General features: G+C 35.9%; 1 protein-coding gene across 10 annotated transcripts in view; it reads left to right on the top strand.

Annotated features, from left to right (window-relative positions):
* The window catches only part of Cadps (calcium-dependent secretion activator 1), a 63711-nt gene that overhangs the window by 16187 nt on the left and 30609 nt on the right, over positions 1-16915 (top strand). For 6 of the 10 annotated variants that reach the window (XM_069506500.1, XM_069506502.1, XM_069506497.1 and 3 more), the window contains exons 5-11: positions 2575-2683; positions 5089-5256; positions 6425-6600; positions 6881-6966; positions 12396-12553; positions 14041-14121; positions 14219-14388. In XM_069506500.1, the coding sequence (XP_069362601.1) occupies positions 2575-2683; positions 5089-5256; positions 6425-6600; positions 6881-6966; positions 12396-12553; positions 14041-14121; positions 14219-14388 (948 nt within the window). Of the gene's footprint in view, positions 1-2574; positions 2684-5088; positions 5257-6424; positions 6601-6880; positions 6967-12395; positions 12554-14040; positions 14122-14218; positions 14389-15517; positions 15527-16915 lie in introns of all 10 variants that reach the window. The other 4 variants (XM_069506501.1, XM_069506495.1, XM_034980845.2 and 1 more) reach the window with 3 other exon arrangements.

Below are 16915 nucleotides of genomic sequence, written 5' to 3'. Positions count from 1 at the left end.
ACTTTACAGTTTAGGCGGCGCTCTGGGCACGACCAAAAAGTTGAACATCGCTTGCGAAATTTCTATCCGAGAACATGAGTTTACCAAACTTGGTTCGAACTTTGTTTGAAAAACAAATTACCAATCGCAGAAATAATGCAAATTTTTTCTTGTTACTGACTTTAAAATACAATCTCCAGCGATTTGGATGAATTGATAAATCATTTAACTAACCAACTTCCAAAAAACGAGGAGGCTCTTAATTCGGTGTGTTTCTTTCTATGTAACTGATAGTAACTGATTACATAATATGAAGATCATAAAGAAGAGACTAGAAATCGACGCATGACACTCCCCGACTCTAACAATTATTGTGTAGCTAAACAAAAATTAATTTTTTACTTTGTAGTGGATTTAAAAGTTGGTATTTTGAAAATATTTTTTTAATTGAAATAGCCACCTTTTTAAAAAATAAAAAATTCTAACTACACTATTTTAGTCATAATTTAACTATTTGCTCTAGATTAAGATCTAAACGTAGGTTAATAACGATGAGGCGTATGCCCGGATCTGTATGAGGGTTGGAAATACCACGTTTTGCGTCCGAGTCTATTAATCACTATATGCAAATGCATCATTTACAGCGCACTGGTGTTTCACTAGTCAACTGCGTGGCGTCAAGCTCTATTACCACTTCTATTCTGTTCTGAATTCTGAGTGGAAAAACGACTATGAAACGTGTGTCCTCTCTCGAACGAGTTGCTTGATGTTAAACCATCAAGCAACTCGTTCGAGAGACGATATTCTAGCGAGGATGAACCGAATAGTTTATCATGGCACTTTTGTTATTTTTTCTAAGTTCTAGCTCACGTTCATTTCGTCTCATGAAACATTACAGAGATCTGGGCTAAACTTTGACTACATATACAAACATAGAATGTAGAACTTTATACTTTAAGTAGTTATAGTATTGAGTTATTTGATAGCTATGTTGTGACGATCGCAATGGGAATGGAACAACTTAAGAATATTTTGTGTCTCTCTAGAGTTTGACTAATCTTCTAAATATATATAAAAGCAAAAGTTTACTGACTGATTGACTGACTGACTGATCTATAAACGCACAGCTCAAACTACTGGACGAATCGGGATGAGCATGCAGATAGCTTAATAGATAGATTTTTTTAATTCAACCTCTAAGGGGGTAAGATAAGGGGGGGGGGGGGGTTTGGAATTTGTGTAGTCCACGCGGACAATGTTCTGGCTATATACGAGTTAAAAGAATATTCAATGCTTCAAAATTAATGCTTTGTAATAAGTATTACAATAGAAACATGCAAAGAATACTCACCTAATATTTTAAGTAATTAGAATAGAAAAGCTTCTAGATTCATAACATAACCATAAGCTTACATACGCTGACGATCTTATAAGAAATGAGCAAGAAACCAAATTGCATTGCAATCATCCGCAGAAAAAGACAAATCAGTTGCAGTGTAAAGCATCATCCAAATCTGCGCGGCCGAAGCCACTACGAAGCGCCGTCAACCACGATATTTAATGGCGTCATGCGTACGCATCGATATAAATGTCAAGATATGGTCAAGCGAACAAAATTTTTCACGGTTTTGGAACCAAATAAATCAGCGCCACCTCTTAGATACTAATGAACGACCCGTTTGAAATCCAGACGTCACTGAGGTTGCATTGGTGCTAAAGCACCACTGAGTCGGTGCCATTTTGTTTGTTCAATAGCCCTGTCCATACGAAGTAATCAGTAGGTACCCTTATTATAAATGTGAAAGTGTGTTTGTTTGTTGGTTTGTCCGTCAATCACGTCGCAACGGTGCAACACATTGACGTGATTTTTTGCATGGGTATAGAGAAAGACCTGGAGAGTGACATAGGCTACTTTTTATCCCGGAAAATCAAAGAGAACCCATGGGATTTTTAAAAAACTTAATTCCACGCGGACGAAGTCGCGGGCATCAGCTAGTAATAATTATAAAAGTCAATGTGCGTACGCGACAATACAATACTATACTTTACTTGCATAATGTGTATAATACGGTACATAAGGTGTTATATCTAATAAACATAGTCCAGCACATTAGCTATGTCGGGTTACACATATAGTAGACAGATGAGATTACTAAGTATACATTTTTTTTAATAAAATACAAAATCATACAATTAAACTTAGTGCGACTAATAATTAGTATACCATAACATTTTACATTTTTGATAAGAACAATTGTTAATGTCAAGAACCAAGCGAATATTGGTAATAACCGTAATAAAATTTGTTAAAAAAGAATGTCCAACAATAAAATGTCAAACTACAAAATATACAGTTGCGTAGATGTGCACGTTCGTATGGATTCGCGTCGTGGAGGTCCCGCATCCCGCGTTCATAGCGCGCAGATGTGGCCGTACCCTAACCGTGCTCGGATGAAATGCTTTCACAGATTATTGCAATGCAATTTGCACCTTTCTTGCAATGGATACCTTAAAGGTACTAAGAGAAAGAGAAAGAGAGTCAGTCTGTGTCAACCAATACCACTTTCATTGACGTCGTAATGCCTGCGCGTTTAGATCCTTCTTGCGTAGGACGTCGACGGGCAGCGCCAGCTCTGGGGAAGCCCCTGCGCCGTCGCCGAGTCCCTCGGGCACCAGCCACTCCGACAAGGACCAAGACCCTCAGGTATCATCTCCTTCTTCTTCCTGGTATTTTTCCACTCTTAGACATCGCCCGTGACACCCGCGCTGGTACAAGACCATTTCAGACAGTCCCAGGGTTATCTGGTTACTCAGATCAGCGTGGATATGATATGCGGCGTAGGATCATTCTCCAGATAACTTTTTTACGTCGACTTCTTTACTTATCTTTCTGATATTTTTCATTTTTTTTTAATTTAGATACAAGTTAGCCCTTGACTGCAATCTCACCTGGTGGTAAGTGACGATGCAGTCTAAGATGGAAGCGGGCTAACCTAGAAGGGGTATGTCCGTTTTTAATAAACCTATGCCCCTTTAGTGTCTACACGGCATCGTACCGGAACGCTAAATCGCTTGGCGGCACGGCTTTGCCGATAGGGTGGTAACTAGCCACGGCCGAAGCCGTTCCATTGTACGTGAGACTGCTGGCACCTGATCTTTCCAGACAGTCCAAGGTTACTCTGGAATCTAAGCAGGCCATCCGATCAGCGAGGATGTACAGGAGCGTTCAGGTATTTTCGTCTTTCCTGGGTTCAATAGCCCAGCCAAATATGGAGAACTTTCGGCTCCATTTGAGGCTATCTACAATGAAGAAATGACCACAGAAAAATCTTTCAAAATTTTATTAAGTAAGGGTAGTTTGAAAGAAACCTCAGAAATATTCGTATACACTATACATGTTATACGGTAGGTATTCGACAACTAGTCAAATCAGTAACTTTTCATCAAACATCAAAACGCGCTCTTACTATATGAGATTCTATCAAACACCGGCATGTGACGTAACAATCATTTGACGTACTTTTTTAGTTTAATCGATAACTTAAAATAGTTAATACACTTAAAACTAACAAAGGACGTGGATTTTAAGGTATTTTGGAAGATCCTCTATTTAATAATTACTGAGAAATAATTTATTTTTGATATAGGCAAATTATAAGCAAATTATAGGCAAATTATACCCAATTATAAGCAGAAACACGAAGTTTCATGCTTTAATAATAGATATAGGTTAGTCCCTTTAGCCTACATCTATTATTAAAGCTTTACTCAGTATCGAACTGGTAGGTATTGAAGGCAATTGAAAGAGCACAGCTTTTAATTTGAGGGTGAATCAACAAAAACCGCATTTTTATTGATGTACGATGCCAATAACGGGTTAAAGTCAAAGAGACAAAGGCATCGAAATACCAATTTCTTTCCTTTTAGCTTTGATTAAAAAACTTGCATAACCTTTAAAAAGAGTATTAGATATTTTGTTTAAACGTGGATTTTAATAACAATTGGCGCCGATTCTGTCGTCTTTCTCTAAACTAGAGTACCTACCTATCTGCATCTTTTTCTTTTTAATTTTGACAAAAAGGACGAAACATGTATTTTACATTTAAAGACTCAAAATTTTAGTTCACAAAAATTTAAATAATAGATAGCTCGCGACTAGCAGCTAAAGTTACGAACTTTGACAGCTCTAAATTAAATTTTAAACTGTCAAACTGTGTCCGTCCTTTTCATATTAAGTACTAAGAAAAGGATGCAAATACTCTAAAAGTTAGTTGTGCTCAGATTCAGTACCATTGCTTTACACATTGCGATCTAAAAGCGTGTTTAAACTTTACTTAGAGTTTTAACGAGCAAAATACTTAGATACGCTCTACCTAAAGAGTATCACCGCAGCTCACGACAGGGAACTTTTAACAAAAGGTCGAGGCTTCGACGTCAAATTGGCAGGCGTCAAATGTTAGTACATTTGACGCAGGTAGCCCTAAATTAGCCCTATTTTTCTTTGATTTTACGTCACCGTAGCCTAATATTTGACATATATCGTCGATTCAGGATCAAACCGAGGCGAGAGTTCGCTTACTCTAGTTCACTCTGGTATCACTCCTACGTATCCTACGTCGCTTTGCGCCAATTATCTCTTCAAAGGCTTGCTGATCTTTCTATGTTTCGTCCATCCTAGGGCGTCCGACAAGACGTTTACCTATTGGGCTATTGGGGATGATGACGCGACTTGATGATCATCATCATAATGATCAACCCAGGCCACAGATCTCCTCTCAGAGTAAAAAGGGTTTTGGCCATAGTCTACCACGCTGGCCAAGCGGCAGACTTCACACACATTTGAGAACATTATGGAGAACTCTCAGAGGGATGCAGGTTCCCTCACGATGTTTCCCTTCAACGTTAAAGGATATATTTAATCACATAAAACGCACATAAATCCAAAAAGTTAGGGGGATCGGACCCCCGACCTCTGATTAGGATGCGGACGTCCTATAACCACTTGGCTATCACAGCTTATGGTTACTTGGTGACATGACGGTTACTTTATACTAATAAATATTTTTATCGTAGCGAAACCAATAATTAATCTATGATTTTTATATTTAGGAGAAGATAGAAAAACTAGAAGAGGACAAGAAGCGACGACTCCAGCTATACGTCTTCGTGTCAAGATGTGTAGCGCACCCTTTCAACGCCAAACAACCGACAGATATGACCAGGAGGCACACTAAGTTGACGCCGCACCAACTCGAAACTATACAAGCTAGGTTTCAGGTACGTACCGCACCAACTCGAAATTATACAGACTAGGTTCACGGTACGTACCATACCAACTCGAAACTATACGAGCTAGGTTTCAGGTACGTACCGCACCAACTCGAAACTATACAAGCTAGGATTCAGATACTTACCGCACCAACTTGAAATTATACAGGCTAGGTTCAAGGTACGTACCGTACCAACTCAAAACTATACAGGCTAGGTTTCAAATACTTACCGCACTAACTTGAAATTATACAGTCTAGGCTCAAGAATACGTACCGTATCGACTCGAAGCTATACAGGCTAGGTTTCAGATTCCTTACCGCACCAACTTGAAGTTATACAGGCTAGGTTTCAGATACCTTACCGCACCAACTCGATACTATAATAGATGCTCTGAATGTACCTATAACAAGCAGAATTTCGTACGCAGGTATTTTTGCTAAAATCGCTAAACAACATCACAGACCTATTATTATCGTTGAGAAAATCCTCAAAAGTAATGATTTTGTCATTTACCTAAAAGCCAACCAAAAACAGTAGTTACGCAGACCTTAATTAAAACCTTAATTAAAATATGTCCATCCAGAATTTCATCCCGCCGCGGCCATTTTACAATGAAAATAATATGTTTTGCAACCGCAAAATTGTCCGGCACATAAAATGTGGCTGTTAGGTATCGCGACTTTATTCGCATGAACATTATCAGTTTTTGAATTGGAAACTTCTTTAGGCGCATTGGGCGATTTCGGGATGGATGAATACTTCAAGGTTCCGTCACCGACATGCTAAAGGTGCGTTCCCATTATGTCTGGTCTGGTAGGAGGTTTCGGCTGCGGCTGGTTACCACCCAACCGGGAAATCCGTGCCTCCAAGGCACTTTATATTCTAGTATTCCATCTTAGAATACTAGAATATAAAAAAAAATATTTACTGTTTGTTGTTATAGCGGCAATAGAAATACACATTCCGTTAAATATTTCGACATTCTAACTATTACGGTTCACGAGATACAGCCCGCTGACAGACTGAAGGACGGACAGCGAACGTGAATAGGATGCCGTTGACATCACCCTTAGGGTACGAAACCATATTACTGCCGATGGTATTAATGAAAAATATAGGATATATATATTTTTTATTTTTTATTTTATTTTAATTTAAATATGGTTATGTTTAGGCTTTCCTAAAAGGAGAGACTCAAATTCTGGCAGACGAGGCCTTCCAGAACGCCGTGCAGTCCTACTACGACGTGTTCCTCAAGAGTGAGAGGGTGGAGCAGATGGTCAAGTCTGGCGCCTGCTCGCACCACGACTTCCGAGAGGTCTTCAGAAATAATATCGAAAAACGAGTCAGGTTTGGGAAAAAATTCAACATTACCCTATGTAGGATAGCGATGAAGGCGATCGGAAATGATGCTATAAATCCCGCAAATGGTTATTGCCACTATTTTGGCACCATGTTTTTTTCTATTATTCAATTAAATTTCTTCCAAAGATTATATGTTATTCACATAACTATGTGATTAACATATAATCTTTGGACTCTTTTTTTTAAATCTTTTTTTTGGGTTTTAATAATTTATTGAAGCATGTTCTGTTAAAATTACATTGAAATCTCCAAGTAAACTTTGCAGGTCTTTACCGGAAATCGATGGACTTAGCAAAGAAACAGTTTTAACCACTTGGCTAGCTAAACTGGATTGCATCATGAAAGGAACGGGTAAGTTAAAACATACCTACTAAACAGATCTTACATCATGAACATTTTATACACGATAAAATATGGGAGCTAAAAGTAAGAGAGTCAAATGAAAAAATGGGTGGAAATAGTTAAAAGATTTTAGAGGTAAATATATTTTTCAAAATAAGATGTCAAAATTGTACAAAACTTAAAACCTAACAGCAGATTAAGATGAAATATTCAAAACTGCGCATCCAACTATTATTTACTAACCTAAAGATAAAAAAATACTAGCAACCCGCCCCGGCTTCGCACGCCGCGCACGCTACCGAAGCAAATACGTAGGACAATTTTTTCCGACTTAATTCACATTTAAATAAATAAATAAATAAAGAAAACGTTTATTTTTCAATCATCTAGATTACACACATACATTGATTTGATCTTGAACAAATTTGCGTGCTTGTTGACATATACAATATTAAAAATGGTACAAGATCAAGAACTGGCTATCCTAGCTAGATAAATTTATCATCATACTGGCAGCTTATTATCGTACAATTTTAATTAATTATAGCTCATAATCTTTTTAGATAATTCCTCTTCCTATTGGTGAAAACTTTATGAAAATCCGTACAGTATTTTCTGAGATTAGCTCGAACAAACATTTAACTCGGCGCTGCGGGGGACTTTAACATTATTATATCATGATGATATCCAAAAGATTTTTGATTCATATTATCACTGAGTACCGTACATAGCTTTTGTTAAACTCAGTCTTTTAGCTCCCATATCTATAATGTTTAGAGGAATGGGATGGGACTCAGCATGTAGCAATGTGTGCAAAGCATTGAGTGAAAAAAAAAATGCTTGACTCTGCAAAAAGCCTATTGAATGTGTGTGACTGCGTTATGAGTTAGCTCACTCGTCATTGACACTCCTTCCTTAATACAGTTACTTAAAAACTTAAGTCTTTTATACAGTTACTTAAAAACTTAAGCCTTTAATACAGTTACTTAAAAACTTAAAGTCGAATACTGAAATGTCTCTTAGTTATCTAGAGCATCTTAAATATTATTATGTGGCTATATCATATTTTTCTGTATTGCCAAATCCATATTTTTTTCGGAACGCGGTCCACGTCCATATGCTAAAAAACAGTCAAAAATTCATTAGCCAAATGATTATTATTTATTAAGGCTGTATTATCAAGTTGTTATTTCTGAGATGTAATTACTATTTAGCTGATCTTCTCTAAATTTTTAATTTTTTTATTGACTGATTAATATTTTGTAAGTTGCTATTAAGTATTAAGAGACATTTCAGTATAGAGTCATATGGTCATTTCCTGAAATCGGTGCGATAGCGGGGCATAGACTGCGCCAAGTATGTTTGGCGCAGTCTGCTGCATTTTGTTCCATCTTATTTTTGTATACTTGAAATATAAAATACATAGAAATGCTCGGTAAGTTTTTAATACAGTGTATATCCCTGCACCGCTGTCGCACAGACCAGATGAATCAGGAAATCTTATCAACAAAATTAACTTTAATACAACGACCAGCTGCAAAACTATCAGTGGACTTAACATTTTTCATATTTTCAGTTATATGAGGTACGTTTTCATTAGCAAAAAAGAGTACTTAATAAAAAACATTTTACCGAACAAAATATTATAATTTATATCTTCCAATTACACTATGTGTCTCATCAACCATTACCTAGACTGTGTGTTGCCTGACTTAACAATTGTGATGGTTTGTCCTGTAAATTTCAAAATATGGAAATGAGATTGATACAGATCATGTAAGAAATTTTGAAAGATTTCCTTAAGATGATCGCTCACAGCTGCAAGAACTACCTAAAGCCACAAGTAGTTTTTGTTTAGTCTGAAAATTAAAATTGACGTCAGTAGCATCTAGTGTGTCATAAATATGCGTGTACTCACGCATATTTATGACACGCTAGATGCTGCTGAGGTTACGTTGCAGCTGACTTATCCAATTGTTCGATGCTCCTGATGCTACCGAATCTTGCTGCTTAGACCACGACCATTCAAGTATTGAAAAAATTGCCTTTTGTGGGTCCGATCACCTTAGAAACTATGATTCTATGTGAATTTTATTATTTTTATATTGCAAAGATCAACACAATCTCATTTCAAATTAATAAAACTTTGTAAAAATGTTTAATTTATTGTGCAATTGTTTGCTATTTTAAATGAATATATGTAGTCAGCAACAATTGTCTTATATTAACTAAATGAAAAATCTCAAATTAATTTAATAGATATTAACGTTAAGTTAAACATTTTGTATTGATTTTAACTACTACTAACTGTAGTTTTCCTTTATATGTAGGCCCAGTGCGTGTATTAGAGGGCATTATTTAGTTGTAAGGTACATAAGGTGTCCAACAAATAACTGTCAAACTGTTAATCGATATCGATCGACAAATAAAACTGTGGCGGTTTCCACATGCCGGCACTAGATGGCGTCACAGATATTTTATCACTCACTATGAAACCTGAATCTTGCAAACGAAGTGTTCACTAGGAAGCTCTAATATCTTAGATATAATATTATACAAGTTTCAAGATACAATGGTTGGACCTCTGATCCCGAGCATAACACTATCTTGGCGGAGGATCTTTCTATTATTATAGTTGAACCTACATCACCAGCTCATGTAGATATTATACCATGACTTACTCTCTGACAGACAACGCATAGCCTAAATCAGTGCAGTGCAGTGTTAAGATTTGGAGAATGTAGAGGGTTTGACAGATGCGAACGTAACGTAATATATATTGTATGCGGACGCATGGTTAGTCAGTCGGTATAGGTTCGCTTCGCAGTGCACTTGGCACGCACCTATTAAAGCTTTTATCTGTATACCTACGGAGAATTACGCGCACACCCTAAAAGAAAATACGTATCTATTTTTTGAGTACCCCAGTTGGAAGGAAGGGTTTTGAGAAATTTCAAATCTTTGAAAAACATCAATCCACGTGAATGAAGTCGCGAAAATAAAATAGATTTCAATAAAGTACTTAGGCGACCGTCAGAGACAAAGTAAAAAATTAATTTTCTGAGAGACAAAGTTAATGGATGGATGTGGAGCCTCGATAGCTCAACGGTTAAAGGAGCGGACTGAAAACCGAAAGGTCGCCGGTTCAAATCCCACCCGTTGCACTATTGTCGTACCTACTCCTAGCACAAGCTATACGCTTAATTGGAGGGGAAAGGGAATTTTAGTCAGCAATTAACTTGGCTAATATTCTAATTATTAATTATAATATTTTAATAAAAAATAAAAAAATAAATGGTATGTACACCGTAATACAGTTACTTTTTGGACAATTTGTGTGATATGCAACTGAATATTTACATGTCCCTGAAACACGCAAGAAGTCTTTAGAAATGAAAGCATTTATTGCTGACTCTAAATTAATGAATATCATTGGATGTAACATTAAATTAATCAAAAAAAATGTGTGTCGCTTGCATCTGTCTCACGTTTGTGTTTCTCTCCCTCTCACACCCCAGGAATAACAGGTATCGCTTGAGAACGGTTCATATTCCTTATTTCTACAAACTCAGCTTTTGTCATGTGATATTGCTTGTTTGGTTGTTACCAACGTTGTAGCACTTATTGTTGAATTTTCTGTTTGCATTTTACGCTCAGACGAGTGTATTTTATGCATCGCTTGGTGTCAAATTAGGCTTTATCTTTTTATAACATTGAAATCGTAACTGCATATACTTACGCAAAAAGCATTTTTGTGACATCAAATAAACTTTTTCATCTCTCTTTGCCTCGTAATCCTTAATATTACGTAGTACTATGATCCCTTTCTGTTTTTTTTTTTAATTTATAGACTAGCGCTTGGCTGCAATCAGACCTGGTGCCAACTGATGATGCAGCCTAAGATGGAGCGCGCTTGCCTAGGAGATGCCTATTCACGCTTGACTTGAAAGTACTCATATTATAATTGGAGGGGAAAAGTGATGCTGGAAGGGTGTTCCAAATCTTAGCAGTTCAAATCAGAAATGAGGAGGCGAATCACTTCGTAAGTATGATCACATGATGGCAAAGGTTTTCTGAGATAATCATGAAATGGATACCCAGAATATTCTGCATTAGATTCGATTTAGAGTAAGTCACGATTTCGATTCTTAGGTTATCTATTGAATTAAGATGATAATGATAATACCCGGGGATCAGGCACAAAATAAAGCCAAAACACCCGGTCAATTACCGACTAAAACTACCGTATCTCCAGCACAATCAACTGATAAGCCTAACCACTCTTATACTTATTTATTTAGTACTTGACATCGCAAATGCTTTGTAAAGCTGTGATAGCCTTGTGGTTAGAACGTGCGCCTTCTAATCGGAAGTCGGGGATTCGATCCCGGGCACACACCTCTAACTTTTCGGAGTTATGTGCGTTTTAAGTAATTAAATATCACTTGATTTAACGGTGAAGGAAAACATCGTGAGGAAACCTGCATGCCTGAGAGTTCTCCATAATGTTCTCAAAGGTGTGTGAAGTCTACCAATCCGCACATGGCTAGCGTGGTAGACTATGGCCAAAACCCTTCTCACTCTGAGAGGAAACCTGTGCTCTGTAGTGAGCCGGGTATGGGTTGATCATGACGATCACAAATGCTGTTAAAAATATGTTACGATTTCATTGTAATAGCTAATAAGTGCCGAACATTTCCGTACTGTTGTATATTTTAAAATATTCTATGATATCCATTTACAAGTACATTCTTAAACTTACATGATTAACAAAACGTATTACAGTGTTTGGGATTTCACTTACACCTATATTTGATTCGAATACACTTACACTATCAATATATTCAACTCCGCTATGAAAAGCATTTTACATTTGTGCGACTTCACATTTATCAGCAATTTTAACATCACATCCTGCTTTAGAAAGCTTGTAGACTATTTGAATCTATACAAAGATTATTCCAATTAAATCGCGAAAGTCTGTTAACTCGATACTTTTGCTCGAGTTCATTTTACAAAACTTTTCGAACAAGTTTCACCGCCAACTTTGTTACGTTAACAGATGATTACAAAACAATTTGGTAAAGGTTGAAATACAGTTACAAATGATTTTAATACCGAAAGTTTGCAAAGATTTCTCCATCATAACCTTGGCAAAGTAATTAGGTAATTTACTTTTTCAAGGTTATAACGAATCGTCGTGTGGTATTGGAAGAATGACATGTACAACTGTAGGTATACTTAGTCTGAATTTTTTTATAAGAAACATATCGATGTCGATATCCATTGGTTGAGATGATAACGATTCATGATACCATAAACTTGCAACACATTCCTAACCTAGCGATCAAAAGTTGGTACATAAGTATTGGAGAATAATACAGATGCTGAAAATCACAATAATAATCTTTTACATTCTGATCATTTTGTTATAAAAGGCATACCTGGGGATGACGAAACAAAACGGCCGTCTCGAGCACAGCAACAAAGCTTGAATGCTGAATGCATTCTCAGCAAGGAACAACTCTACGATATGTTCCAGCAGATCCTGGGAGTCAAGAAGTTTGAACACCAGTTGTTGTTTAACGCTCTTTTGGTAAGAACATCTGTTTTTCGTAATCTTGTCATAACCTTTGTCCAACTAATGGCCGAATTTCGAGTTTCTATTACTCTATCCATGGAAAGAAGTTACTATAGCGCTTTCTCTGTTGACGTTACTATTGCTGCCGTTAACTATTTTGAGCCACCAACATGTGACTTTAACTAATCACAAATATGTTTTCGAAAAAACATTTGAAGTTCTATTTAAAAGTATTTTCAAAAACATTCGAAAGCTAATTCGGGAACAGTTCAGTTTGTGTTTAGTTGATGACTCAAAATGTTTGACGTCCACTGAGATTTATAGCTCTGTCATTTTTATGGGATACGTAACAGAGAGAGCGCTTTACTAATTTCTTTCCGTAGATAGAGTATAATCTAGCGGTTTAAGCTGGGTTTTGATAGATAGTCATCAGTCAGTCAAAACAAGTTTTTCTATAAGTAAGTAGGCCTGGAAGTATGTATAACTTCAAAGTCTTCATTTCTCACATCAATACGCCACTTGCACTCAATTTCCTAATTTCGCCAATTTAATTCAGTAACTTGAAATTTTCGCCAGTTTCATTTTATGAGTTGATATTTTATTGAATTTAAATATGTAATGTAATAAGTTATGCTATATTAATAAAGGTTTATATTATTATTTACGGTCTATAAACGAGTAAAATAACTCTGAAAGGTATTCAAAGAAAGCATTTTCATATTAATCAACATTGTTCAGGTACCCGTAATAAATATTAAATTCTATGTCGCAATCGTGTGACCTTTAAAAACTCATTATGTTTTACCGCTACTACCTTGTATTGTTGACTAAAAGAAATAAACGCTTAGATTGTATAATATTAGCTTTCATGAAAATATGAAACAATGAAGTAAAAGAGTTGAAAAAACTTAAGGAACTGAGAACAATAATGTTAGAGGTAATGCTTAAAGAACTTCTCACAGTCATAAAAGTTTATGAACAACAGGCGGCGAAGGAAAAACTTCTTGAAATAGAATTAGTGTTGTTGTTAGTTCTTCTTTCTGACTAACTTTGTTAATACATTTTTATTTATTCTTTCTTTCATTTCTCTCTGCAGGCATAATATGATATTCAAGTAGATAAAATGATTACTATGCCGTTATGTAATTATTTGTCTCTATATTACCAAATTACTATGGTAGTCCACGTACCTCTAACTTTTTAAATATCACTTGCTTTAACGGTGAATGGAAAACATCGTGAGGAAACATGCATACCTTCTCAGGTCACACGCTCTACATAATGTTCTCAAAGGTGAATGAAGCCTGCCATTCCCGCACTTGGCCCGCATGGTGGACTCTGACCTAAACCCTTCTCGTTCTTTAAAGAGACCCGTTCTCAGTACTGTCAGTAGTAGACCAGCGATGAATTGAGATAGATGATGAAGTTTATAATGCTTGTGGGTGGGTCAGTATGGGTGGCTAGATGATAGGTTAAAACCTAAATTACTACATTCTTTTTAGCTGGACTCAGCTGATGAGCAAGCTGCTGCGATCAGGAGAGAACTAGATGGGAGAATGCAAAAGGTCAATGAGATGGAGAAGGTCAGTAGGTACATTTAAGAGAAAATGAATCTAAAAAGAGAATGGTAAAGATCGAAAAACTATTTCGGAGGTCATCTAAACAACTCAACCATTCCAGAACCGGAAGTTGATGCCCAAGTTCGTGCTGAAGGAGATGGAGTCGCTCTACGTCGAAGAGCTGAAGTCCTCCATCAACCTGTTGATGGCCAACCTGGAGTCGCTCCCCGTCTCCAAGGGCGGCGCCGACTCCAAATACGGCCTTCATAAGATCAAGCGGTATAATCACAGGTCAGTATCTGAGGAATTGCTACTAAATATACCCTATAACTTAAATAGCTTAAAGAACTTACAGATAAAAATAACCTTTTAGTTGTAAGGTATCCATTAGATAATAGGTTCTGCTTAGTCAATTGCGTCAATAATGAACGATGAATAATTGATGGAGCAGAGAATTATCCAGATGGTTTTCATGCAAATATCAGTAAATGTATTAGACGGTAAGGTAATTCAGTCGCAGTTTGTGACAATGGTAATACTGAAAGCAGGACCTATCGTGTTATGAACGCCTAGTAATTAAATACCGAGTCTTAAATGAAACTTTTTGTTTAAAATCTTATCAATGGATCTAGTGTTTATTTTAGTAACAGTGCTATAAAAAAATTTTTAGTAACAATATATATATATTTTTTAAATTTAGACTTTGAATAGTATTAGAAAAACTCTGGTTTGCTGTTCAAATTAACTGAAGAAGCCAGAGAAAAGTTTAGCTTAAACATAAACTTACATTCAAGACTCTAAATATAATGCTTGAGTCGTAAAAAAGTTATACCAATTAATTAATATAATAATATTAATAGAAATATGTAACGTTTGATTATTATTAGAATATATAAGGTCACTAAGTGTGAATTTATGGTTCTTGTTTTCATTTTGTTTTTTATCTAAAATATTACAGCAATTTACACTGACCAATAGAATTTATTTGATTATCTGGAAAAATCTGTTATTTTTTGTTTACTCTTGTTCAATAACTGTAACCTTAACATTTTTGTTTAGCTCTTCTAACTGCAGACCTGAGTCTTTGAGACCTGAGATTTTGTGTCAAAGATTATATTTAATCTGTTTTCTTTTTTTATGTAACCAGTTCATCAGTTTTTAATCTTTTTTTTGTAATTAACTCTATGTTTAAAAATGGATTATTGAATATGTTTGATATATAAATGTTAGCCAAATCTATTATAATATTAGACTCAATGCATATATTTTGATCCTCAAAATTTATACACTTATATTTTTATGTCAAATAGATGATTCTGGTTACATGATTTAAACTATCTCAACGCCACCTCTTTCTACTTTTTCATTTCCAATTTTGGTTTTTTTCTCTGTCCCTGGCACGAAACTGGACGGTAAAAAGGAAGTACAAGTAATGATTCCATCCATACGATATAATCCGCACGTGTCTTGTGTAGGAACCCAACACCTGCCTGACACTAAAGATTTTGATGACCCTACCATTGTCACTGTTTAGACCACTGTAGATATACTCGTAGCTCGAATAGACAGTAGTGATAGCTTAGATACAACTAATGAAGACACAATTTTGGACAACGAACAAAATTACACTGACGAAATTAAAAATCTTAAAACTGACTCGGTTCCTTTTCGCTATGACATTTTAATCTTAGGCGTAACCGAAAATTGCGATGTTCTTGTATTAACAGGTGTTAAAATTGACATCGCAACATGTATTGTATAGTAAGCGACAGACCGAGATCGCATTCGGGGTATGAGGTGGAGGGACGCCCCGCACACCCGCTCGCCCGCACTGGTTTAGCGCAGAAGTTGTGCGGGTGTGCGGGGCGTTCAAACCCCTATTGCTATCTCGACCTGTCGCGTAGTATACATTCCAGCATACTTTCGTATTCTAATGTCATAGAGAAGCAGGGAGCTGTAAGGTATTTTGCTAAACTTTGATTCAAACAATTCACAATCCGACTTAAGATACTGACACTCTTTGCTGAATTCAATATACCAAATTTTAATGACCAATATGAAACATGCCGATCACCACAAAATCAAGAGTTTTGCAAAACAGACAAGGATTATAAAGACAATGTAGATAAATCTACTCGCACAATTGATAAACACTTTTACAATTATTGGTTTACAACAAAAATAGTAATAAATAATAATTGGAGTACTTAACTCTTGTTTCTTCATCAGTTAACGTTTTGAATAAATAAAGCATACTGAACATTAACATTTTAATGATACGCCTAACGCATGTGGTCTGACAAAAGGTTTTGGTTTAAGACAACAAAGGAAAGTAATAATGCTTTTCAAACATTAGGATAGTTTTCAGCTTTAAAATTTTCTAAGGATTTGAAATATTTAGCCAATAATAGCTAGTGATATTAAGAAAAGCTTAACGATAGAGTATTCTTAGTGATATACAGTACAGTAGGAAAGTTTGATGATTTGCTACAATTATAACATTTAGGCTTACTACGATAAAACACAGCTTATGGTTTTTTTTCAATACTTTATATATTTTATTTCACAAATATTTTCTTACTCTCTTCTTCCTTGTACCTTAGCATACGTAAAAGGTATAAATTACGTAACATATTATTCAGGCTAAGTAATATAAACGCTCAATGCTTAAGCGCTTCGCTTACAACACATCCCATTTTATTAACATATCTACAATGATTACTACCTCACCCTTTATATCCCGCTTATATTTACATAAAGGCAGTTTGAGATTAAGACAATGACTGGCGACTGGTTTACTGGCACAAAGTACATGATT

This window comes from Maniola hyperantus, chromosome 23 (genome assembly GCF_902806685.2).
Source record: "Maniola hyperantus chromosome 23, iAphHyp1.2, whole genome shotgun sequence".
Lineage (NCBI taxonomy): Eukaryota > Metazoa > Arthropoda > Insecta > Lepidoptera > Nymphalidae > Maniola > Maniola hyperantus.
The sequence above is the reverse complement of the archived record's forward strand: the minus strand, read 5'-3'. Positions and strand labels throughout refer to the sequence as shown.